Source organism: Mastomys coucha, unplaced genomic scaffold (assembly GCF_008632895.1).
Source record: "Mastomys coucha isolate ucsf_1 unplaced genomic scaffold, UCSF_Mcou_1 pScaffold15, whole genome shotgun sequence".
In the NCBI taxonomy this organism is placed as follows: Eukaryota; Metazoa; Chordata; class Mammalia; order Rodentia; family Muridae; genus Mastomys; species Mastomys coucha.
The window spans coordinates 102,200,582-102,227,657 of record NW_022196897.1 but is presented as its reverse complement, the minus strand read 5'-3'; the positions used below and the strand labels follow the sequence as shown (position 1 = coordinate 102,227,657).

The following is a 27,076-nucleotide window of genomic DNA, read 5'->3' as shown; positions in this document are numbered from 1 at the left end:
AACCTTAAGAATGACAGGGAAATAACTACATACTAGAGTATAGGGTAGAAAACAAGGGAACTCATTTTGCATACATACAGGTCTAGGTTTCAGGAGAATAGGAGTAAGATGGTAGAAAAGGGGTGCAGAGCCTATGTGGGGCAACCAAGGCTGAATTTTTAAAATGAGTTTGGAACATAAAAATTTTAGCAGATAAGAAAATCAGAAAACAAAAGAACTTAACATCAAATTTAAAAAATAAATCTGCTTTTTCTTTTTTAATTTTAAGAATTGAGAAGAGCCAGTCTAACAACACCCAGAGGAAGCTCCACTCCAAGGTGCTTTAACATGCCTAGGATCATAGGATCAGAGGTGAGAAAGACACAATATCTGTCCCAACATCAGGAGTAACTGGGACCAGCAGTACCCAGGCATGCAGAACTCTGCCAGACCAGTGGCACAGGTTCCTTCTAGTCTGGGCCTGTGCCCTAAGCAGACCTTTGGCTCAAACTCCGCAGCCAGTCCCACAACACCCAGAGCAAGCTCCACTCCCAGGCGCTCTAACATGCCCAGGATCCCAGGAGCTTGGTCATACCAGGATCTCAGGGCCCCAGAGACAGCTTGACATGCAGGAGCTCTGATACACCCAGGATCTCAGGATCCCAGGATCCCAGAATCACAGAGACAGCTCAACTCTGAGGAGTTGACACAACGAGCATCATAGGAAGGACGAGTTCCAGTCAGATATATCCAGAGTAGGTAGTACTAGCGATAACCTGATGGTAGGTGGCAAGTGTAAGAGAATAAGCAACAGAAACCAAGGTTACTTGGCATCATCAGAACCCAATTCTCCCACCATAAGTCCTGAATACACCATCACACTGGAAAATCAAGATTCAGATCTAAAATCACTTCTCATGATGATGATACAGGACCTTAAGAAGGACATTAATAACTCCCTTAAAGAAATATAGGAGAATACAGGTAGGTAAACAGCTAGAAGCCCTTAAAGAGGAAATATAAAAATCCCTTAAAGAATTACAGGATAACAGGTGAAGGAAATGAGCAAAACCACCCAGCATCTAAAAATGGAACTAGAAACAAAAAAGAAATCACAAAAGGAGACAACCCTGGAGTTAGAAAACTTAGGAAAGAGATCAGGAGTCATAGATGCAAGTATCACCAACAGAATACAAGAGATAGAAGAGAGAATCTCAGGGGTAGAAGACACCATAAAAAACATTGACACAACAGTCAAAGAAAATGCAAAAAGCAAAAAGCTCCTAACCCAAAACATCCAGGAAATCCAGGACGCAATGAGAAGACCAAACCTAAGGATAACAAGTATAGAAGAGAGTGAAGACTCCCAACTTAAAGAGCCAATAAATATCTTCAACAAAATTATAGAAGAAAACTTCCCTAACCTAAAGAAAGACATGCCCATGAACATACAAGAAGCCTACAGAACTCCAAATAAACTGGACCGGAAAAGAAAATTCTTCCCATCACATAATAATCAAAACACCAAATGAACTAAACAAAGAAAGAATGTGGAAAGTAGTAAGGGAAAAAAGGTCAAGTAACATATAAAGGCAGACCTATCGAAATTATACCAGACTTCTCGCCAGAGACTATGAAAGCCAGAAGATCCTGGGTAGATGCCATACAGACCCTAAGAGAACACAAATGCCAGTCCAGGCTACTATACCCAGCAAAACTCTCAATTACCATAGATGGAGAAAACAAGATATTCCATGACAAAACAAAATTTACACAGTATCTTTCCACAAATCCAGCCCTACCAAGTATAATAGATGGAAAACAACAACACAAGGAGGGAAACTACACCCTGGAAAAAGGAAGAAAGTAATCTTTCAACAAACGCACACAAACCCTAACAACAAAAATAACAGGAAGTAACAATCACTTTTCCTTAATATCTCTTAAAATAAAAATTAATATTATAACATACCCTAATTGATTGAAATTCGTTGGCTGTCATCCAGTGGTCTCTCTAATTTGTAAACTGGAGAAATAGGTCCAATTTTGTACAATCCATATAAACTTTCTGCTTGTTTGAATGTGACAGAGTCTTGCTATGTACCACATAATGGTCTTGAAATCAGGCTTCTCCTATTTCAGCCTCTCTATTAGTAGGATTGTTTATTTGATGTTCTTACACTACATTATGGTTTTCAGAACAGCTTACATATTTCAAAATTATTTATACAGTCACAAGAAATATAGACAATTAATTTGGGAAGTGGCTTGTAAGAGAACAACAAAAAGTGATACTGAATGTTTTGCTTGATATTTATAATTATTCTATCAATTTTGAGGAAGAGGAACTTATAAGTTACTCTTTCTCTGAGATGAATGCTTCTCAAAATCATCACAATAAACCAGAATCTTACCCTCACCTAATGTCTGTGCCACCCTCCAAGCAGAACCATTGTTCATTGAAACAATTAATGAATGACTTCATGGACAGTCCATCTTAATACACACACCATTTCTTAAATGAATGTAACCTGTTCCCTGTGGGCTGAGAATGAAGACAATCACTCAAGTCAAATAGCTTTGACCATAGCAGGAAATATGTATCCAAATATCGTGCCTACAATTCATTCCTTGGTGCAGCAGAACTGTCAACTCTTAAGTTTAAAATCCTTTGGTGATGTGAGAGACATTGAAGTACAGTCTTATTACAATGAACTCCAATGTCTAAAAATTGTTCTTATTTTGGGTTAGTACAACAATAAGAGCCAAGATTTTAAAGTCTACTAAAAACAAAAAGACTTTTATCTATTTATATTCATTTAATAACATGTCCACCCTTTTTATGATTGGTATAAAAATATATATTGTGTTGAATATAATAAAAATAGACATTAATTTTAAAAAAAGAATTGAGAGATCTAAGCAAATAGATTTCAGATGCTTCAACAGAAACAATTCCTGTGAAGTTCCCAGGAAGGCCTCTTAGAGATAGGAAAGATCAGCATTTAGAATTACATAGAAGGAAAAGGCTGTGGGACCTACAACAATCCTAAGAAGAGAAAACCACAGTGGGAGGACTCCCTCTCTTAGGTCTTTGTGCTGATGCACAGGACAGCAGCACAGGATACAGCATCTGCCAAAAGACTGGCAGAGCAGGAGAATGAGAGAGTCCTGAGAGAGAGCCTACAAAATCATACTTGACTCATCTTAAAGGAGACAGAAAGGCAACTCAAGGGAGAAGGACAACCTTTTCAAGAAATGCTGCAGAGAAGAACAACCAACCACAGTCTTCCTGCCCTAAAACAGAGAATCCTGACTAACTAAAAATTAGTCTAAAAAATGGACCACGAGTTTAAATATAAACTATAAAACTATAACCCTCGTAGAACAAATTACAGGATATAGACTCAGAAACCATAGTTAGAGAAGAGTTCATAGATTTGACATTACAATCACAGTCTACTAAAAGAAAAAAAAAGATAAATTGAACTTTATCAAAATTTAAAGCTCTACAAGAGTTTGTTAAATTTTAAAAAAGATAAACTTCAGGCTGGGAGAAAGCATGTACACAGTCCATATTCCTAGCCTCTAGAATATACAGAATCAGCACTGAAGGCTCAGTAGAAAAAAGCAGTCTAGAAAGGAAATGGATAAAAGAGCAGATATGGCACCAAGAGAAGACACGATCTGTCTCTATGGAAATGCAAATTAACCCTACAATGACTTTTCACTAGATATCTAACTACCAAAATTAACAAGCGAGTCCATGAAATGCTAACAAGAATGCTGGGAACATTTAGGTACCGAATGAGCAAATTTAATACAGCATGGTCACTTTCAACATACATTTGGCAACTTCTTATACCATTAAACAAGTGAACATCACACAACCTAGCAAATTAAGTTTTGATCATTTATCCTAGAAAAAGCAACATTATATCCACAAAGACACAGTAAAATGTATACATACAAATATTCATGGTTGCCTTATCTATGAAATGGCCCAATCCGGAAACAACCCAGAAATCTTACTTTTACAAGTCAATAATTAAAAAAAAAAAAAACAAAAAAAACCCAAAAAACTATTACAGGTTACAAAATACTAAAAATAAAAAGGACACACTCTTAAGATGAGTTATGTTGAATTAAAAAGAGACAATCCTGAAAGATTGAATACTTACAATTCCACTTTTATAACATTTTGGAAATGACAGAAATCATAGAATCAGATAACAAATTAGTGCTTGTCAGGCTAGGAGGGATATGTATATGGCTACAAAATATCAACAGGAAGGAGTCATTGAACTGCTTTGTATCTGCCTGTGAAAGTTAATGTATGTGATTAAACTCTATATCTCTAAATAATAAATGACTAAGGATAAAACAGAAGTGTTTGTGTGATTGTATGAATATTCTAGAATAATATGATAATATAGTCTTAGAAAATGTTATCACTAGGAAAATTGGGAAAAGGATACACAGAGGATCCTTCACATTATTTTGTAACATTAATAATCTACACTTACTTCAACATAATTTAGTATCTATAACATATATTCTAAATCAAACTTCATTAAAATTACATTATCAAATTCTGGTGGCAGGTAAGAAATACAAAAGTGCTATGTCTACAATAAAGGTCATCTCCAGGTATCAGCCAATATTATACTTCTATGTACACCAGAACCTCTCTCTATCTTTAATCATCAGTAGTGCCAAATATTCATAAAGTTCTACTCAGTGCCTAAGGGGAAAAGATTGCAAGAAGAACTTTAAAAGGAATGATAAAAAGATAGTAATATTTATGGATGTGTGAAAAGGATTGAATAAATATATCTATATGTCTTAAAGGTAAATCATTTACAGTTCTCAAAGAATGAGGAAAAACGCACTTTATAAGAAAGTAATAGCCAATGAGGAGAAGTACTGCCAGCAAGATCTAAATTCTCTACATACAGTTATGATAATATAAGAAAGTATGTTTGCCTAAAAATCTACCAACTAAGAATCAAGCAGGAAGCTATTGAAACTGAACTTAGTCCCTGCAAATCCCTGTGCTACTGCCCCAACCTCCATTGTGGATGGTTCTCTGTCCCAGGAGCAGGAACTGCGCTTGCTATGTGCTTTCCCTCTCTTCTCATTCTTTCTCATTTCCTATCAGTGGAAATAAGATTGTTCTTTTGAATCTCAGGTTCACTTCCTGTACTTGTATTGTAAAGTCAAATGCTGACCACTCACTGTCTCCATCAATGTGAGGTAACTCAATGCAGCCTCACTTCAAATTATAGTGTTTGGGTTCCATAATTTGGTTTTACTAGCAAACATTTCTCCAATTTTAATTCCATATTTGACTAGTTTTTAAAAAATATTTACTACTAAAGTTTTCACAGGAAACATCTACAACTTATTTTTCAATAAACCCAGTTATCAAATGAGAAACATTCTCCTCTAGGACTACTTACAACAGCAGTATGGTGGCTACTTAGTGTCTCCAAGCTTCAAATGGCATCTCATGTGCAGACACCATTCTGTGTGGGTACAGAACGACCTCTGAAACCTTATAAGTTTATTCTATTATCCTCTGATTTCAACTGGAGTTTTCCACAAAACTGAGTATATTCTAGTGAGCTGTAATTCATTGTGCCATGTGTAACATTAGGAAGTAATTATAAGCCCACAAAACAATGGGCTTACGAGTATTTCAAGATCACTTAGGATAATTCTAACCATGGGAGAGATTTGGCCAAAGTTTACTTTTCCAACTTTCTATGCTATTGAAATGATTCATCAGTGGAAAACATTATTAAGTCCAAATCCCAGTTGCATTAAAAAATGATTTAAATATGAAATATTTCTGATAAAACTAGCAGAGTCTAAATAGGCTTATGAACTCATCTACAAATATATTTAAAGGGCTTCTCGTTACTTTAAAGGAACTAAGGAATTTTCAACATTATTTCTATTTTGCTTCTTTGTATATGCTATTTCCTTGATACAAGAATGACATTAATGTTATTCAACTTCAGATACTTTGCAGTTTTGGACTCTCAGATAAAGAGAGAATAAGCCTTCAACCCTAATTAAAAATGACAACTAACATCAAGCACTAGACTGTCATTTACAATACTTTTATATAAAAAACATAAACAAAGGTAGAAAATAATTGTGTTAAGAATCAGATTGGCCAGTAGGTAATCTTATGCAGCTAAAAAGACTTATAGGGAACTAAGGAAGAGAACCTGAGACACCCCCCCCCCAAAGTCTATGGAGAAGGAATAAGCAACTTCTCTGCAGAAGAACATACACTTAAGGCCTCTGTTGCTACTACTGTCTTGTCTTTATAGCATGAAAACAGTAATAAATATAAATGAATGACTTCAGCTAAACTCAAAACAATTGGCATGGGGCTGAAGAGATGGCACAACACTTAGGAACACAGGCTGCTCTTCCAGAGAACCAGGGGTTTCATTCCCAAAACCCACATAGCATCTCATAACCATCTGTAACTCTAGTTCCAAGGAATCCAATACCAACTTCTGGCTTCCTAAGGCACTAGATATGGATGTAGTGAACAGACAAATATGTAAGCAAAACATCTATATATATAAATACAAATTCATTTTTTTTATTAAAAACTATTTATTTATGGACCCTAAAATTTGATTTCACCTAATTTTATGAGTCAAGTATAGTTCTTTGACCTTACCATCCCTTGTTTTTTGAGATAGAGCCTCACTGTATAGGTCAGGTCAAGGTAGCCTAGAACCATGTGTTCCAGGCTGACCTCAAATTCATCATGATTCTTCCTGCCTTGGATTCCTAGCAGTTGAGGTTACAGGGATCAACTCATTGAAAATGTTTAACATAAATAATTCCCTGCATCCCTCCCCCCAAAATCATTAGCTTGTGGTCTGAATGAAAACCAATAAAAAGAACAGGTGGCATGCCTGAATCTGCCTTTCAGACTAGGAGTTGCTGATTTTTGGCCTAAGGAACAAAGAAAATATGAGGGAGAGTAGAGAGCTACTTGTGAACGTTCGTGAGTTAAACTAAACAATAAAGTGGCAGCCCCTTGCAATATTTGTACATTACTGTCATTTAAAAACAGTTACATATTGTTGTCTTTAACATAAATATAAAAGCAATTTCCAAGAAATAGTCAATGAGTCACAGGTAAAATTAATTCCCTCATAAGTAATGTACCAGTGAGAATTTTAAACAGATAATTCATTTTTTCAGAAAATAGCCTAAAGTTCCAGTGACAGCCATATTAATCGTTACCATTTTGTCTCTGAGTCTCTCTCCACGGATAAGAAAGTCTGCACAGCCATTCTCTTCCTGATGAGGGACTCTGAAGACAGTGACACTGCTCAGTCCGCTCCCTCCGAGTGGCAGCCATCCACCACTTGAGTCATCTCTGGTCATCACCACAGCTCGCACTCGTGCATAACTATTACTAAAACAGATGCAAAGATCAGGAATTAGCTCTTCCATAAACAACAAGAAAGCCAATCTGTTGGTCTTGTTTGAAAAGCCAAAGACAATATTAATTACTATGTAGTAACTACTGTGTATATGTTACCTACGTCCATAATAATACATGGGGGAAAAAAATCTAACTTTAAGGGGAAACTCACAAACTACAGGTTATTCTTTATTTTGAAGGTTCAGCCCACAATAAGACTATAGGACTCCTATTTCAATTCATTTCGGTAGAGAGAGCATATCTGGACCACCCTGTACATGTCATCATGGGTCCCATAGAAAATATGTCACCTAGACCATGTGTATACACATTTGCTTCAACATTAAAACAAGGACAAATTATTGCTATATTTATTAATTGCATCTAAGTTCCCAACTGTTCTGGAATATATTATAAACAGAACTCTGAAATAAACATGCTTAGGCTTAGAAGCCCACATTTAAAATTTTCTTCTACCAATGAGGAGCCTCAACCATTCTAATAAATAGTAGGGGGATAAATGTCCTGTTTATTCATCAGTCAAGCTTATCTGTGCAAACCTTTCATGTTGCCATTTTGTGAAATTCTCCTCTTAAATGAGACGAGTTCCATTTCATAATGTTCTCCCGAAATTAGCAATGAGTATTTACATAAAATCTAGGAAATCCACATAATGCATTGTGTCCTATACAAATAACATGTAAGCCTTTATTTTTGAAACTTTTACTAATTATTAATAAATCTTTTCTAAGTCTGCATGAATGATGCAAACTTAGAAAAATATACTGACTATGATTTAGGTCTGTGTCAATTAGGAGCATTAGCTGAGGTTCTATGCCACAGTTCTATGCTTCTAAATGTGTCTCTGCGTGATTTAAGCTGCTTGTTTTTCTTATGGCACTGTGCTGGTCCAAAAGCTCCTCTTTGCTTCAGGTGCTCTTTCTACTATTCTCTTAATTTTTAAAAATTGTCAAGTATAATTTCTCCCTTCTTAGTAACCCCTTCAGCTCCTCCTGTGCAAATCTTTATTACTTCTTACCGAGGTAACTTTTTACACAGTAACACTCATCCATTTTAAGTATACAGGTACTACCAAAATCTTTAGATGTGTACACATGCAGCTTGTTACAAGTGTTTGTGTCCCTCAAAAATGCATTGCTATCTAAACCCAAAGGTGGAGTATTTAGGTCATGAAGCAGCCTTAGAAAACAAATTCATTCCTCATACCTCATTCCCCCCACTCCCCAATGTGATGACAGAGCGCAAGAAGAGTCAGTCACCTACGGCCCTGAAAGTGAACTCTCAACAGACAGCTTAATCTTGAAGTTCTCATCCTCCAAAACTGTAAGAAAGAAATGTTTACTGATGACCCAGTTATGCTTCATCTTGTTGCAGGAGCCCAAACAGACTAAAGTATGTAGAACCCCAATGGAAATTAAGATATACCATTTCTGCTACACCAGAGAATCCTCTATTGCCTTCTGTTTTTATTTATAAGATGTAGTTTGGCCTATGCTAAGACTTAGGGGTGTTATCATACTTTTCTTTTTCACTCACTACATTGTTTTAGTGTATCAGAAGTTCATTTTGTAAATTTTACTACGTAGTCTTCTAGTTGAATCAGTGTTGATTTCTTACACTAAGAGGAACTGATGATTCCAGTTTAAGTTATGATCGAGCTCTTACACAGATCTTCTTTTCTTTAATTCCTGTTTTTGAGAGGGTCTAAGGTAACCTAGGCCAACCTAGAACTCACTATGTAGCTGACAGGGAGCTATACAAGCAATACTTTCATTTCTCTTAATTACCTAGAAATGAAATTATTAGGTCACAAGACATCTGCATGTTTAACCGAGTACAAAGTTAATTTGCTTTCCAAAGTAGTAGAAATTATATACTTCACCAAAAATGAGAGCTTCATATATTCCACATCCCTACTAATATCTGGTGTTTTCAATGTTTCAAATTTAACTTTTGTAATTATTTCTTTAAAGATTAATAAGAGCTAGCATAATTTCATTTAGCCATTTGTCTATCTTCTTTTTAAGTCTTTTCATCTCTCCCTCTTTCTTTATTCAAAGACAGGGTCTCATTCTGTAGCCCTGGTTAGCCCAGAATGCATGTGTTATGTAAAGCAAGTGGCCTCAAACTCACAGAGATCCACCTGTCCCTGTCTCCTGAGTACTGGGATTAAAAGTATGTGCCACCATGCCTAGATTGCCCATTTAAAAAATTATACTGTCTTCTTTTTATTTTCAGAAGTTCTTTATATATTCTGGATACAAGTCTTTTGACCAAAAAAAAAAGAAAAAGAAAAAGAAAGAAAAAAAGAAAGAAATACAATACTGCCCTGTACTGTGTTTAACAGTGAATGAAGGTCTGTCTGACTGATAGCACACACCTTTAACAGTAGTATTCAGGAGGCAGAGGCAAAGAGAACTTTGCATGACTGAAGCCAGCCTAGTCTAGTTAACACAGCAAGTTCTATGCTAGCCAATACTATACAATGAGAACCTGTCAGAAGAGGAAGAAAGAGGAAGAAGGAAGTAGGAGGAAGGAGATGGGGGAGTGGAGAAGGAGAAGGAAGGAGAAGGAGGAAGAAGAAGGGGGAGAAGATAGAAGAGGAAGAAAAAGAAGGAAGAAGAAGGAAAAAGAAAAAAGTGATTCTAGTTAAAGTCCTTAACTTAGATGTAGGTCTGGCCACATACTACCTCTGAGACTTTGGAAAGATACCAAAGCTTCTATGCCATAGTGTTGAAGTAACAGTACCCATCTTTATTGCAAGCAAACAGTGCCTCGCTCACAGTAAATGCTGTATTTAAGTAGATGAGAAGAAAACATTTACAACTGAAGTTGCCTTTCTGGTTATTCTAAGCCAGACAGTGATGAATTTCTATCTATCACGAGAGACAATATAACTCTACACAGAAGCTCTGTCTGATGGCATTGGCTTTACAGGGTACCACTACTCTTGAGTACTTCGCTCTTTAACTAAATCCTCACCAAACCTCTCCTCAGAACTTCTCAAAGTCACAGGGCTAGTTACATTCCTAAAGGATTTTCTTTGTTTCTTTGTTGTTTTTAATTTAAAACCAGTATGGTATCTAAACATCTTATCTCTGCTCTCATTTGAACAACTGTAGAACAGTAGAATTAGCTACCACAGTGTCACACAAGGCTGAGCAATGTCTAATGAACAGAGATTTATTTCCCACAGTTATGGAGACTACAATTCTCTGTCAAGATGTTCTCTTAAACCCTGTGATCTCTAGAAAAGAACCCTGCCCCTAAAGGCTTACATGTTAAAGGCTTGCTGTTCAGCTGATGTCATTCTTAGTCAAAGTGGGACTAGCAGGAGAAAGTAAGTCATAGGAGCATGCCCTCAGAGAACACACTTAAGGCCCTTGTTCCTTTCCGCTTTTTGCTTCCTTGGCCACTAGGGGATAATTAAGCAGCTCTGTTGGATGGGGTGAGTTCCCTGGCATACTACTGACCCTACCTCAGACCCAAAGTGCCTGAGCCAAGTGATCCCCTACTGAGATCTCTGAAACTCAAAGCCAAAATAAAGTTCCTTTCTTCCTTTTTCCCTTCTTCCCTTCCTCTCTCTCTCCCTCCCTCCCTCCTTCCTTCCTTCCTTTTTTTTCCGAGGCAAGGTTTCTCTGTTGTAGCTCTGGCTGTCCTGGAACTCACTCTGTAGACCAGGCTAGCCTGGAACTCAGAAATCTGTCTGCCTCTGCCTCCCAAGTGCTGGGAATTAAAGGTGTGTGCCACTACTGCTCGCCGAAGCTGTTTTTCTCATGTATTTTTCACAGCAATGGGAAGATGGCTATCACAGTTTACTGTTCATGTTAAAGTTCTCTATTTTATCTTGTTATTATCAGCTGATATTTATTCTGTTAACTAAGCAACTGGAAAAAGAAGTAACCAAGCACCGTGGCACAAGACTGACTCATATACAACTGTAACTAGCTGGCATTAGTTTCATCTTTCTTTCTGGAACATTACTGCAGTTTTGCTTCCCGACAAGTGTAGTAAGATTACAGTTTACTTAAGATGCTAAAGGGGGTGGAGATGACCCAACTGTTTAGAAAATGCACATTGCTCTTACACAAATCAAGTTGGATTCTATTACCTACCATTCCTAGAGGTCAGAGAGCTGTTTCAATGGGTAAAAACGTTTACCATCAAGCTGAATGACTGAGTTTCATCCCCAGGACCCAAGTGATAGAAGATGAAAACACGCTCCCAAGTTTTCCTGTGACCTCCACTCCCATGCCATAGCAAAGAACTTCCACACCAAAAGACATAACACTATTTTAAAAAGAATGCTATAAGCTTAGTTAACTAACAAAGAACTATTATCCTAGTGATAGGGCTTGAATATTATCTATTAAGGATTTGCTCTTTAAACCAAAAATCCTTAATGTCCCATTTGTATAACTTGGAAAAAACTATGAATACAATCCTGTACTGCAATGTAAAGCTCTTTAACCATAGATGTATTTTCTTTTATAGAGATAGCATATAGTTTTAACCACAAAATTTTCAATTAATGTACTTATTTTGGGGAGGGGGGTGAGACAGGGTTTCTCTGTGTAGTTCTGGCTATTCTGGAACTCACTCTGTAGACCAGGCTGCCCTTAAACTCAGAAATCCCCCTGCCTCTGCCTCCCAAGTGCTGGGATTAAAGGCATGTGCCACCACTGCCCAGCTTCAATTAATGTATTTTCAACCATGGCTACACAAAACAATTTCTTGTTCTGCTCTGGCTTCTCTCAGGTGTTCCTAAGTATTTGTAATCATCTGTCTGTAGTTCATGCTTTGTCTGACTGCCCTTAACATTTGTAAAATAAATTATTTTCCTAATTTTTCTCTCCTCTGCCTCTGTCCTCTTCTATAATATATCAACAGACACACATCTTGATGTGAACTTACTAAACAGTTTAATTAAACTTCTGAATCCCAAGTTGCAAAATAACGATTTCTATTGCCCTAACGATACCGGGGCTGTGGTCATTTGTTCCAGTAGCAACAGGAAATGAATAGAAAAGCATGAGGGAAAGTCTTGAGGATATGGAAGTTATTTATACACAGGAGAGGAAAACTACCATTTTCCAACCACAAAAGATAATTAACTGCCCCTCTTCCGCACAAATTGAAAACTAGAACCCCATAAGGGGTGCTCAGTACAAGAATTAGCTGTCCATGCCCTACTCCATGTATGCTTACAGTGGCAAAATATTTTTTGATTATTATTTTTACAGTACTCATTATGGCATATTCAGGCACACACTTACCATTCAAAGTAACACACTGAGAAAACCAGCACATTACAACTCATTCATCTATTCAATTAACTGGTAAGCAGTATTTTAAAGTCATATACATACACAACAAAGAAAAACTATGTTTCCTTTCCTGTGGAGGCTTTGCATCTCTCAGGTAAAGACATAAAAAATAGAGATCACTCAGATCCCCTTTATTTGGGGGAGGGTGAGACAGGATCTCAGGATGTAGCCCAGGTTTCTCTCAAACTTGAGACCTTCTGCCCCAGATCCTGGGTGCTGGGGTGATAGGCAAGCATCATCACATTTGTCTTAAGAGTCAATAATTAAGCCTTGTACACTATGAGGAAGATTATTACTCATTACTGAGATAAAAGAATGCAAAGTTCAGTAAGCATGGGAGAAGGCTGATCTGTGTTTTTCAGAGATCCTTCTCAGAACCTTGTTGTACTAATCTTGAGGTTAGTTATTTTCTCACTTGAGTAAGAAAATTAAGGACTGACTACAGTTAGAAAGTTCTAAGTCCAATTACTCTTCTACACTAGTAAGTTTAAAGGTAAAAAAACCATTTCTCAGGTAGTTACCATCAATCCAAGGTAGCAAATGATGTTTATATGCATGCATCTGTATATATATCATGTCTGTGTGTTCTAATATGGCTTGTGTTGCTATGATAAACACTGACCAGAAGCAACCTGGGGTATGAAAGGGCTTATTTGGCTTACAGGTTATAATCTATCATCAAGGGAAGTCAAGGGAAAACTCAAGACAGGTACGTGGAAGCAGGAATAAAGCAGTGCCCATGGAAGGAAGCTGCTTCTTATACAACCCAGGACTATCTGCCCAGGGATGGTACTACCCTTGGTGAGCTTGGCCCTTCTACCTTAATTATGAGTCAAGAAAATGCCCCACAGCATGTCCACAGGTCAACTCTATGTACCCTTTTCCTGGGTAACTATTTCCTATTTTTCTTCTATCAGATTCAGGGTATCTTGGCCTTATCCTGCATTTCAAGTTGAGTTTTTCTACAGGGTGATAAATATTTATATTTATATTCTTCACACAGCCATCCAGTTTGACCAGTACTATTTGTTGAAGATGCTGTCTTTTATCCAATTTGTATTTCTGGTTTCTTTGTTGATCAATGGAATCGAATTGTAGTCCCAGACATCTGATTTTTTTAACTGTTCCACATTCTAATTTTTAAAACTGTATTTTGCAATTTAAAAAAAGTTTACAGTTTTAAGGCAATCCCACCAGTTAGTTAAAAGTAAGATAACCCTAGGCTCTCCCTACTCTATTTTCCTGGCCTATAAAGTAAGATAACGCCTATTACCAGAGTGTTGTAAGAAATAAATGAAGACATAATGCAACATGCTTAGCACTGTATCTACTCATACACAGGTGGCTAATAAATGTTCTTATAATGATCTGATTAAATTAACTTTCTAATGTTAATATGCATATTCTGGTAATGTCTTGCTTTGTATTTACTATGGTTTTGTGGAAGAAATCCAGGAGGCAAGGCCCATTCAAAACCTTGAGTAAAAGATTATTAACCATAGCTAAAAATCAATAATCAATTTTCTAAATCTGTCACCAATTGTTTACAGAATAGAAGCACATCTAACCACATCAGACATCTGGAAAGTCCTCTAAGAGAAGCAGATTTTTTTTTTTTTTAATCTGAAGGATGAATAGGTGCTAAATCACCTTTTTAGCATGAACATTCAAAGCTCTAATTGACAATATCATCAACATGCCAGAGTATACACTTAAAAACTTTGACAGCTGGCATGTGATTTCTATAATCTCAAATATAAAGAACACAGGGATCTCATAATGAAATCCTGTCTTCAGAAAAAGTAACAGGGAGACAGATGAGTGCACAGAGTGCTTACCACGTAAGTGTGAGGACTTAAGTCTCATATAAGCACCCATGTAAAACCCTGGCACAACCCTAGCACTTGTGAGGATCCCTATGCTTTGCTGGATAGCCAAGTTATCTGGATCAGAGCTTCAGACTACGGAATTGACCCTGTTTCATACAACACAGTGGAGAGTGATTAATGAAAACAGCTGACATGGATCTCTGGCTTACACACCTAGCATTCTCAAGACCCTAGGTTGATCCAGCATGGAGATGAAAGAGCAAAGAAAAGCAGTAGGGCAACATTAACGCCAGAACTAACTCAGGGTGAGATAAAAATATTATAGAGCATTAAAAGGAGGTAAATTCGATTATATATTACTACATAGCACAACATCATAAACAATAGAGAGGTAACAAAAACTAAGCAGCAAACTTATAAGAACAAAATCTCTCTCTCTCTCTCTCTCTCTCTCTCTCACACACACACACACACACACACACAGATACACACACACACAGACACACAGAGTTTTCTACTGCTGGTATTGATATAAAAATTGCCAGCTGAGTAGTTTATACACAAATTTATACAATTCTGTGACTTGAAAGTTCAGTTTCACTTAGCAAAAATAAAGGTATTGCCAATGCTTCATTCCTCTAGGAAAGAAAAAGCTCCTAGACACCATTAACATTCCTTCAGCTTACAACCCCGTCTTTTCCTCAAAGCAAGGAATACTACTTTTGTATGAATCTTCCTGAAATTAATTCTCTCTGATCACAGTTCCACAGCTGGAAAAATGCCACTCTTAGAAACCTATGGGATTATACTGGGCCCATTTAAGTAGTAATTCAAGACAAGCTCTCCATAGCAATGCTAACTTCAGTCATGCTTTGAAAGTTGCTAGCATATTTATGAGTTCCAGAGTTTAGGGTTAAGAGCCTTTTGAGGGCAGGGGAAAAATGATGAATTTATTATTCAATCTCTTTGCCACAAATAACACATGCAAACAAACAAAGGTACTCTTCTTAAACAATAAAGAATCTTAGTTATAATAAAAATGATGTAAATTAGAGATGATCAAATGCCAACAATGCACTTACTAGCTCAGAAGATAGATAAAATATGAAAATATAAGGTAGTAAATAGGTTTTAAGGTAACTTATAAATATCTATCAAAATTCAAAATATGAACATTCTTTGGCTCAGCAAAGAGCAAATCTAGATGCTCTCTTTCTTCCCTGATGTCCAAACCTACTGCTCCCTACACAGTGCATGCATCTTCTATCAACTTGAAAGTACTGATACTCTACTACTCATAATATCCCATGTTTTACTAACTTGCTCCAGCATAAGCTGATATTGCAGCCTTTCCCACACTCCCAACATGTGCTCCTTCCAAAGATGCTGGGCATATTTCATGAGACTCGGTAGCTGTTTTGTGGAAACTAAATAGTCAACTCAACACCTCCTAAGAGAGGAGCTAGGAAGACACAGGCAGAAGAGGAAATTATTTTGTAAATGTTTCTACCAAGTAGGGTATGAATCCAAGACTCAGATAATGGACATTTAATGGTTAATGGCTAGTGTGGTTAATAATACTTCCTTAAAGCCAAAGCAGGCACTGATCCATTTTCCTAACTTAACCTATCTGAGAAATTCCTTTTTGCCAGCTAGGAAGAAGGAACAAATCTATTCTCATTTCTATGTTGTTAGTAAAGAAATTATTGCTCAGTCATTATTACTTATATTATCTATGTTACTAGACTTTAATGACAACTGTGGGTTTATATATACACAGGATAAAGTAGTATCCTACTTTGTTCTACTTCCTGGCTATAAGGGCTGGTAGCCAAGAGCATTTAGTGATAGATCACCATTCAAGGAAATTTGGGGATCATCCTGAGAAGAGAAGTCCTTTTACTTTCAACATTGGAGGGTGGCTTTTGCTAAGTTAGCAAAACTTGTTACACTGAATTTCTAGGACTTCTGAAGTTACTGTGAACTCCTCCAATGTTCTGTGCACATGACTTCATTTAACAAGGATGAAAAGCACTTAGTTTACCAAATTCATGTAGGGGCAAATATTTAGCTATATGCATGCTGAGAGTCCATATAACATCTTGGTGCTCAGTGCAGGTAGGTGGAGTAAGCTGTAAGCTGCCAGCCTTAAAGGGTAACGCAATCAGATTGGGGATACAAGGAAGATATGGAGTCAGTGGCAGGGACCCAGATTCATCAAAAGACTAACAAGGGGGAAATGTTAAGAATAAACTCACAGAGGGTATTAAAATCCACCAACTGGGTGTTCTAAACATGGTCAACACCTGAGTTTTTTTTTGGGGGGTGGGGTGGGTGTTTCAAGACAGGGTTTCTCTGTGTAGCCCTGGCTGTCCTGGAACTCATTCTGTAGACCAGGCTGTCCTCAAATTCAGAAATCCGCCAGCCTCTGCCTCCCAAGTACTGGGATCAAAGACGTACGCCACCGCTGCCCAGCTAACATCTGAGTCTTGGAGGTACCTCCAAGTATTCAATAAATACCTAAATAGGTGAAGAGTAACAAAAACAGATAAAGTAGACATTAAAAGTAGCTAAAATTCTTCTTTACTTTTCAAGAGTGACTTTGGCATGTGGGTCCTACAAGGTGACTTAAACAGCCAAATGAGAATTCAGTCAGAATTCAGCACTCTTTAGTGGTATTTTCACGGTTACATAATAATCCTAACATTTCATCCACAGAAGGCAGTTTGCAAACTTCCTCTTAAGAGGCCACGCTGGTCAGAACATAGAAACTGTGAGACTGTGGAACCTTTGAAATTTTAAATACCCCTTCCGCCTAAATGCATTATAAATTGATTTAATTTTCACTGAAAATTTAATGTCCTACTGCAGCACTGCCCAATAAAAAACAGATCCAAACTACTTAACTAAAAAGGGCAGCACTGAATATGGTGAGCATGTTGTTTCAAACATAAACACCAACAGATTGAGTAAAATATACCCAGAATCAATTTTGTTAGAATCACATGCGTGCAGTGACCAAGCAAACTCCAAGTCAAGGAAAGAGAGAAAAGCTGTTGTCAGTAAGGCTATCCTGGTCTGCATTACTAAGTTCAAGTAGCCTATGTCAATTCTGATGACTGCTCTGTAATTACATGAAAGTATATTCATAGGTACAATACTGAAGTTTATTTTAAACTGTAAGGGGAGGGGCTGGAGAGATGGCTGAGCATTCCCAGAACCAACATGGCAGCTTACAACCTCTCTATACATCCAGCCCCAGGGTATCCTACCTGTGGCAGTGCTGTATATATGTAGTACAGGCATATATACACTAAAATTTAAAAAAAAAAATCTTTAAATGTACAAGGACACTACAGAGAAAGAAGGCATTCTAACACTTTTTTAGAAACTGTACTCATAAATAAATGGATCAATATTGCCTTTTTATTTTCTCCAGTAGAATGTTCTTTTCTTCTATATACAAACTTACATAGAATCTTAGATCTTGGCTTGGTTTATGAACTCTAGGTATTTAACATCTGCATCTTAACTATTTTTATAACTCCTCTGATGTTATTTATTCACTCTTAATGGACTGTTTTCAGCCAAACTAAATAATCAAGAAACATCAACCTGATCTGGAGTCTGCACAAAAAAAGAAAACCCAGCTGCTTGCTTTATTTATTTATTTATTTATTTATTTATTTATTTATTTATTTATTGTACTTTTAGTTGTTAAATTAGTTTAATAAAATGAGTCCATGTAAGCAGATGCACAAGTAGGTAAAAGCTAAGCTCTACAGAGGAACCAAAATATCTGTTTATACTCCCACAGACAGTTTCTTCAACTCATGACAAGGGACGAATACAACTTTGGCTTTCCACCAAGCCTAAGTCCTCCCAGCCCCATGTTGTTCATTAACAGACAAAATATCACCTAATAACATAGCTGAAAAAATCCAGACACCTAGAACTAAAATCCACTCAAAGGCATTTTCCACAAAGAATAGATTTACTTAACTGTTTACTGCTATCTAGAACAAAATAGCCACTAAATAAACAGGTACTTCCTAACAAATATGCCTTACTTAAATAAGTACTTCATCACTGTAGTTCATTTTGTTAATATCAGTTTTCAGAACATGGACTCTGCCTGATTATATATAGTATTAATTTTAATGATATCCTGTCCATGTATGATATATAAACATAAGTAGAAAACAGTCATTTCTCACACACAGATTTTTTTATTTTAATATTCACTAAGATGTACTCATTTATTTTGTGCGTATGTCTGTGTGGGAGTTCCTGTACCACTATACATGCCTGGACGTCAGGACACCCTGCTAGAGTCACTTCTTCCTTCTATCACGTAGGTCCAAGGGACCAAATGATGTCACCGGGAACAGTAACAACTGTCTGTACTCACTGAACCATCTTGCCAGCCCCCCATTTTCCTCATAGTGACTTATAAATCATTGTTACTCTTAACAAACAAGATATTCTTCACAATCAATGAAGGCTGGCTGTGTGCATGTGTAACACACCTATAATGCTAATACTTGAGGATCAGGAATCCAAGGTCAGCTCTGACTACCTAGCCAAGTCACAGCACAAGCTACATATAACCTTGTTTCAAAAAAGTAAGTTCCTGGAAGGGGCAAAAATAAGAGGAGGAAAGGGAGGTCGTGATAGAAGACTCTGAAATAATAGCAAATATGTATCCTGGGTCTCAAAGCAGAGAGCAAGGTAGACTTTTCAAAAATTTGGCCAGCTGAGGGCACAGGATAGGTTTTAAGAATGGAAAGCTAGGGCACATACCCCCTGCCCCAGCTCACCTCCACCCCCCAGTGAATCAAAGCTTTGAAGGACAGTCTGGTGGCTGATCTGTTTTAAAGAAAATAGACCCTCTGGGTAGTACAACACAATCTCTTCTGGAAGCATTCCCTTGTAGACTACAGTAATGAGAGATCCTTAAATTAAGCCTTCTATTTTCTGGTACCTAATTTCACATATAAGTGTTCCTAAGTCAAAAGATAGAGATTCAAATAAGTCTCGGTAGCTCAGTGGTGGTCTATGTGCCTATCAAGCCAGCAGCCCGGGGTTTCATTCCCCAGCACACACAAAAAGAAAGACAGCATAAAGCTTTGAACAATCTCCCAGGTCCAATGCACAAAAATTAATCCTTTTATCTAATCCTTCAGAGTTCTGGGCTGATGGATTCCTTTGCTGAAGTTACAGAGGACTCTCTTGCACTCTAGTGTATATATATATATATATCAACCCACAACTATCCATGTGTAGACAAAGTATACAAATGCCAGTGAGAAATTTCACACATTCTCTGCAATTGAGGTTAAGTGTAGCAAAAAGGCTTCGAAGCAAACGGGCTTCTTATCTTTAAAATAAACTGAGCTTCTTTTTAAATTTGGCTCTAGCTAAGGGTCCTTTACTGACCTTCACCTCATTCTAGGCTTCTATGCTAGGGAATATGATGAAAATCTAAGAATAAATACACTAAGAAATGGAATCAAGAAAGCTTGGAACAGCCAGAAGAAAGCAAAGAGAGAAAGACAGCTAGGAAGATGCTATTTGAATTCTGATACTATTTTAATATTGAAACCTGGGAATACAGCAGTGTCTTTATACAAAGAGCTACAAAGTAGAAATCTAGAGCTATTCTTTTTAACAAAACTCATGGGGAATAAGCATTAAGAGACAAAGAGTGAGACAAAAACTACAGGAATTGGATGATCTCCAAGAGTACATACCTGTAAGGACCAAGATCAATAGGTGCAGAGAAGCTGCTAACCCAGAAGCATGCAGCATGGTATTACGGCTTGGATCACTATTGTCTTCTAAAGGCCATGTACTATAGGACGTGGTCACCAGGCTGGGGTGCTACTGGGAAATGGTGGAAAACCTCTCCTTCCAAGAGGTGAGCTGCTTTGTTACATGGTATGCCCCTCTCACCACAGGCCCAAAACAACAAAGCTAAGCAGCAACAGAAAGATGAGTTACATGTGTGCTAATAATGTCCAAAGGTGACTGACAGCTTGAGTGACCATGCTGATCATATGGCATGTATGTTTCTTTTCAATTGGGCAATCAAATTAACTAGATTTTTAAAAATAAAATGATACACTGATCCCAGTACTGGGGAAGCAGGAAAGGGAAGATCATTGAGGCTTGGTGGCTACCAACCTAGCTCAAGTTCCAAGTTCTCTAAGAGACTGTGTCTCAAAAAAAATAAATAAATAAAATAAAATAAAAACTGATCACTGGATATTGACCTCTAGTCTCTCTACATATGTATGCACATATCCACATACACAAAATACATTATTATTAAGTTTCCAACATAGTAATATACAGTTCCTATCAAGGTATTCACAAGAACTAATTTTAATATCATAAGGAGAATAATGTTTATAAATTGCCATCAAATTTCTAAGGTGCTTTACTCTGATGGAATTATTGCATGCATTTAACAGAGGCTCTGGAAATAAATCAGAAGCCTGTGAAAAAGATTGTAACTCAGGCTAACCTTTGGGAGAAATGCTCCTTTTAAAATTAAAAGTGATAGGAGGCATGATACTTAATTTTAGCAGGTAATTTAAAATATAATTAAAGTCAAGACAATGGTTTTGCTTAAAATTCGGAAGTGAGGGACAGGTCCTGAGTTCAATTCCCAGCAACCACACGGTAGCTCACAACCATCTATAATGAGATCTGGCGCCCTCTTCTCACATGAAGGTGTACATTCAGACAGAGCACTCACATACATAAAATAAATAAATATTTTTTAAAATTCTGTAAGTGAATTTTATGTTTAAATATAATTTGAATGCTGGCACAATAAATGTGGAACATTTTTTCTTCAATAATATTTCAACAATGAATTAAGTTATAAAATTCAAATTCTGGTAATCTTTTGGTTAATCCAAATCTCTTTAGTGTTTGTTTTGTAAAAAGAACTAGCAGCAATAAATAAACATTTGAATTTTCTCAGTGGCCTACATACCTGTAAGTTTCACAGATGTTAACATGAACAAAGAAAGCAGCTTTGAGCTGAGTAAAATTTCAGTGCTATAGACAGCAGGAAGCATAACTTTACTACAGCTGCTGCCTTCTAGGAATGGAGACTCAGTATTGGGAAGATTTCAATCTGTTTAGAAAAGTTGGACATCTTGCTTATGTGAAAGCTCCTGGTTTCTTAAATATTGGCTCACTTAAATGTAGACCAGTTGCATTCTACTTTCTAGTTTATTTTAAGGTAACTAGTAGTGATTTTTTTAGAACAATAGCAATATACAGATTTTAGCCATTTTCCCTTGTGTATGAACCTGGCAATAGGTTTGTGGTTTTTTGTTTTTGTTTTTTTTTTTTTTTGAGACCAGATCTGATACTGTAGCCTAGACTGGCCTGAAACTCACTACATAGCCAGGCTACTTCAAAACACAGCAACTTGACTTGACTCAGCCTGCTGAGTACCCAGATTACAGGCTTGAGACATCATGTCCAAAACTTCAAAACAATAAAAATTATATAAACCTTGCACACTTCAGAATCTATTATCATTATAAACAAGAAATTTATCACTCTAATGTTGTTGCTAAATTTAGCTCTAATGATTTTTTTTCATCTCAGTATTGAATATATAACCTTTCAACATTAAATCCAAAAACTTAAAGGGCCCAGCCAACTCATTAAGAGGGTCTAACTTCTTACTACTCCCAATGTTCCTTCATTTCAACCACACATCTTCTACAGCTTTCTTCTACCCCAGTGTCTGTCTCCACTTGATGACTCTGGAAATAAGGAACTGTCTGGATGCTTCATTCTTAGTCTCAGCTAATGATTGCTCCCTAAAGTAGCACTGACACCTCCTTTCCTTCTTAATACTTATGACTGAAATAATCTAATTTATTGATTTAATTTTTTTATTATATATTAACATGGATCAACGATCTATGTAAAGTGGGTCTTTCTACTGCATCTGACACAGTATTATCTGGGATAGTTGATGTTTAATGCGCAGTCCCTGAAAAAAAATGAAACAAAAATATAGAAAGCCCCAACTTTTATATCAGTATATTAACATATCAAATCTATCAGTCTCTATAAAGACTGTAAAATATTTTATTGATGTTTAATCCTAAGTAAAGAGAAATTTTCAATATCCAATATTGAATAAAATGTTGCAGTATTAATTCAACCTCCATTCCTAAGACAGCTACTGAAATAGAGAGTCCCTTTTCTAGGTTTACTTTGTTCTAGGGCAGGAAAACAAGATTCCAGAAAGACCTCTAATGATACAGCTGGACATTTCTCAATTTCAGTCATTCAGAGAAAAACATCTCTAATCTGAGAGACCCAAGTCTTTCCAGGAACCAGATTCTCTGTATCCCAGAGGAGCCAAAGGAAGAGTAAAGTGGTGTTAACAAGAACGGGGAAGAGTCTTCTTATAAAAGACTACCTTAGACAAAGACCACAAGGCATGAAAAATTTTCAGGTGAGAAGACAATGCTGTAAGATACAGACAGAGCAGCTCACACATAGTAAAAATAAGGCTCCTCTTTACTAAGAAAAATACTTTTGAGCAGGGAAAGTATAAAATCTACACTAAAATAAAGAAAAACACTGCCTTGCAGATTAAAGTAAAAAGTGGGGAGGGAGCCAAGTAAATGAAATACTGTTGAGAAAAATAGCTAATAAGTGGAAAAACATTGATCAGAAAATCAAATGGCATAAAGGCAAACTCTGTGTGCCGATGTGCTTCCGAAGCTCAGGTCTTTAAGTAGTACAGCTATGCACTCAATTGACTCTATCCTCTGCAGTAAAGCTCGTCAGATACCCTAAGCAGAGAAGTAACAGCATAACCATCTCTACTCTATCCACTGCCTTCTGTGACCTGTTCCGTGACAGCATAATGGTATATATGCTGTCCATCACTCTTACATCCTACTGTAGCTCTCACAGCAATATTCTAGGGCAGGGAACCCTAAGGTTCCAGAAAGTCCTCTAAGAGGTACAAGCATATACTTCTTTATAGAGCAGGCAAAACAGGATGCTCCACTGCAGCAGCTGTTTGGGGAACCGAGGCTAAGTTAGTTAGTATTCCAACACTGGACTGATCCATTTGTAAGCTCTGAGACCCTCTGTAAACTCAGGGGCTGGTAGTAAGTACTAAACAAATAAGGTTTTGTTTTAATAGGGGAATGTTTTTCTTGAGTTTTTATTGTATGTGCTACATATAGAGTTTCAAAAAGAGCACAGGAAGAGGGACCCTAGAACCTCCCCATAAGTCAACAGGAAGAATAAAGATGTAGTATTTAAAATATTGTGGTCCAGATGAGACAAATGTACAGGTAATAATATACATGCATCACAGTAATATAATGTGTTCATTATGTCACTGACTCATAAATCCCACCCAAATATCTGAATACATTTCTCATGCCAATGGCCAATAATATGCTTTAAAAGAAAATAGATGAGGTGAAAACTCAAGAACGTAGTCTAGAAAAATACATAAATGTACTCAAAGTATTAAGTATGAATGGCAATAAGACAACAGATCTGTGAAAACAATGGCTGTTCAATAAGTAGTGTTAAAGTCAAAAGTAAACTTTCTGGGAAAAAGAAACTTGACTCTAAGCTAAAATTAAAATGATTATTAGTAGAAATTTTCATAATTCAGGAGTTAGAAGCTGAAAGAAAAGCTGAAAGCCATCACCAGCTACAGAGTGAGTTTGAGGCCAGCCTGAGCTACCCAAGACTGTCTGAAAGAACAAACAAAATGTATTAGAGGACAAATGCAGAAAAGGCAATTTGCAAGATGAATGTCATAGATGCCCAACTTTACTAAGTAATCACCAAAGTAGAAATTAATTACTACTGTCATGACTTTTTACCTACTGAATTAGTTAAGCATTAATAATAGTATCAATACAATACATTCTTCTACACAGCTTATGGAAATGTAAGCACCTATGTTTACAGCAGTTTGTACCCCCCAGCACCACATAGTTTATATCTAGAAATCAATTCCAGAAAAACAGAGGTATGCTCAAGACTATGCATAAAGCTATGATGAGTATAATTTAATAAAGGAAGGCACTTAGAGGCTCATTAGCAAGGGGCTAAAAGTAAATCTAGGAGTATTTTGAAGCAAACTATATACAAACTGTCACAGTAAGTACAAAGAAGCAACTTGACTTCGAAACAGCATGATCTCAGTTTGAGAGAATTTCTACAAGGATAATTGCTCCTAAGGAAGAGTCACAACAAGTCACCATGGTCAGAAGACAGAGAGGTTACTTTTATTTTCTTCTTTTACAACAGCAAAAACGATGAAACAAAATAATCTCATTTCTAAGAGTATTAAACTATTCATTCAGCGCTGAAGACTTCAGTAGCCTATTATGCCTGAGAAACTAGGTTCAAGACAAGTTTAATTCGGACAATAATGCCCACTGACAAGACTACATCTTGTGTAAGAGCCTAAGTGAGGATTTAAACCCCCACTGTCTTTGTGTCCTTGTTCTGCTCTGTGCTTTGAATTAAAGTACCTAGAAAGGAGGTCTCATCTATGTGGAAGTAATCCTTGGCTGGGGTGCATATTCTCTAATAGTTGCAATTCTATTGGTGTAAGCTCATAGCATTTACAGCAAAAATTTCAATTGCATAATCATGCCCCCAACCATCACAACCTCAAAACATGTGACTGTACTCCACAAATGCATTCACCCCACATGTTTACCATTCAGTTGCCCTGAACTTCTTTCTCATGAACCCCTTCATGTTCAGCTACAAACAATTTCCTGGAATACACTAGATGCTACAAGCTTTGTAACTAGGACCAATACTGACTTCAAATCAGCCTCATAATTCCCATGCAGAGCAGCAAGAGAAATGTGGTTTAAAAACAAAAAGGCTTGACAGTGAAGCACTTATATACCACCACAGTCATTACTCAGAAGGGTTTCAGAGTATGTCATAGTAAAATAAAAACAGCCATTACTAGAAATAAACATTTAAGTCTATGAACCTTTCATTTCTGAAGTTTTAATGAGTCAAAGATTATACTACAAGCATACAGAACACATTTTTCCACAACTACCAATCAGAAGACAAAGATAACACATTCCAAGTGTTTCCAAGACCCACAAACTCAAATCATTCTAGTATTGCTTATCCATTTAGGTCAGCAGCTTTTAAGTCAAATAAAACTGGAGTGAACCAAAGATAATAATCATGGTTTGTACATCTGAATAAAGAATTTTTAACGCATTCCTAAGTTGTATTTACAGATCATGTAGATTACATTGTGGAACAGTATAAATGCAGCAAGCTGATGCGTACCCGATTACAACAATTTAGAAAACATCAGGTTGATTTTTAAAGTAAGTCTGCATAAGAAATATATGCTGATAAAAAAATTATGCAATGGGGACTGAATCCAGACCCATGTTTGCTAAACAGGAGGCTCTCTTTCTCATACTGAGCTACATAAAGAACTAATATTTGCTGCCTTATCAATGAATAAATGCTTACTGCACAAGCCCACAAACAAGACAAATGGAATGTGAATCCAAGACACGCATATAAATGTCAGGGCACATCTGTATCACAACACTTCAGAGGCGGTGACAGGATCTCTGAAACAAACTGGCTAGATAGGTTAACCTGACTAGCTGACTGGTGAACTTAGGGTTTAGTAAAATACTCTATCTCAGTAAAAAAAAGTGGACAGTGACTAAGGAAGACAGCAGACACATCAACTTCTAGAAGGCATGCAAACAAATGCCAGAAATAAAGAAAGGAGGGAGGGAGGAAGGGAAAGAAGAAATTGCTCGTAATTTCTGTTGCACAAACCAAATGTGCATGTTGCTTTCTTTGTCAAAAACAACTAATGAAGGCCGATATTTTTTCTCTATTTATCAATCTCAGGCTGTAGAATATTTCTCTAAAGCTAAGTATTGCTGCATTGTTTCATTTTTATACAAACATTCACTTTGTGGGGGTGCAAACCTGAACAGAGAGGCATATTAAGTATGGCAGGCAGTAGTGGCACAGTCCTCTTTTTTTTAAAAACTTTTATTGCATTATGATGAGAAAAGTTACATGATTTCAATTTATCTGAATTTGTTAACATTTAAAAACATATTTTAATTAAATACAATTGAATCACATTCTTGTTCCCCTTTTGTATCACTGCTTCTCCCATAGACCCCCTTCAATACTTACAATATCTTTTTTGTCATATTCCTTAAAAATTATAAAATATTATAACAATAAAAATAAGTATTATAAAAGTTGTTTAATATAAAACAACAATCAATTTAACAGTCTTATGTAGATGCTCGCCTACGGCAATAGTGAAAATACATTTCTCTCAATATAAATTTTAAATAACTCCAAACATATTAGCTGTATAGTTAAAAATACATCACTACTAGTATTTTCTT

General features: G+C 36.6%; 1 protein-coding gene across 2 annotated transcripts in view; it reads right to left on the bottom strand.

The window, feature by feature from the left end:
- Spred1 (sprouty related EVH1 domain containing 1) overlaps nt 1-27,076 on the bottom strand; it is a 63,585-nt gene that overhangs the window by 19,014 nt on the left and 17,495 nt on the right. The window contains exons 1-2 of one of the 2 annotated variants that reach the window (XM_031371429.1): nt 20,375-23,072; nt 7,261-7,435 (exon numbers count right to left, since the gene is read on the bottom strand). In XM_031371429.1, coding sequence (XP_031227289.1) covers nt 7,261-7,404 — 144 coding nt within the window. In that variant the 5' untranslated portion in view covers nt 7,405-7,435; nt 20,375-23,072. Of the gene's footprint in view, nt 1-7,260; nt 7,436-20,374; nt 23,073-27,076 lie in introns of those variants that run through there. The other variant, XM_031371428.1, reaches the window with a different exon arrangement.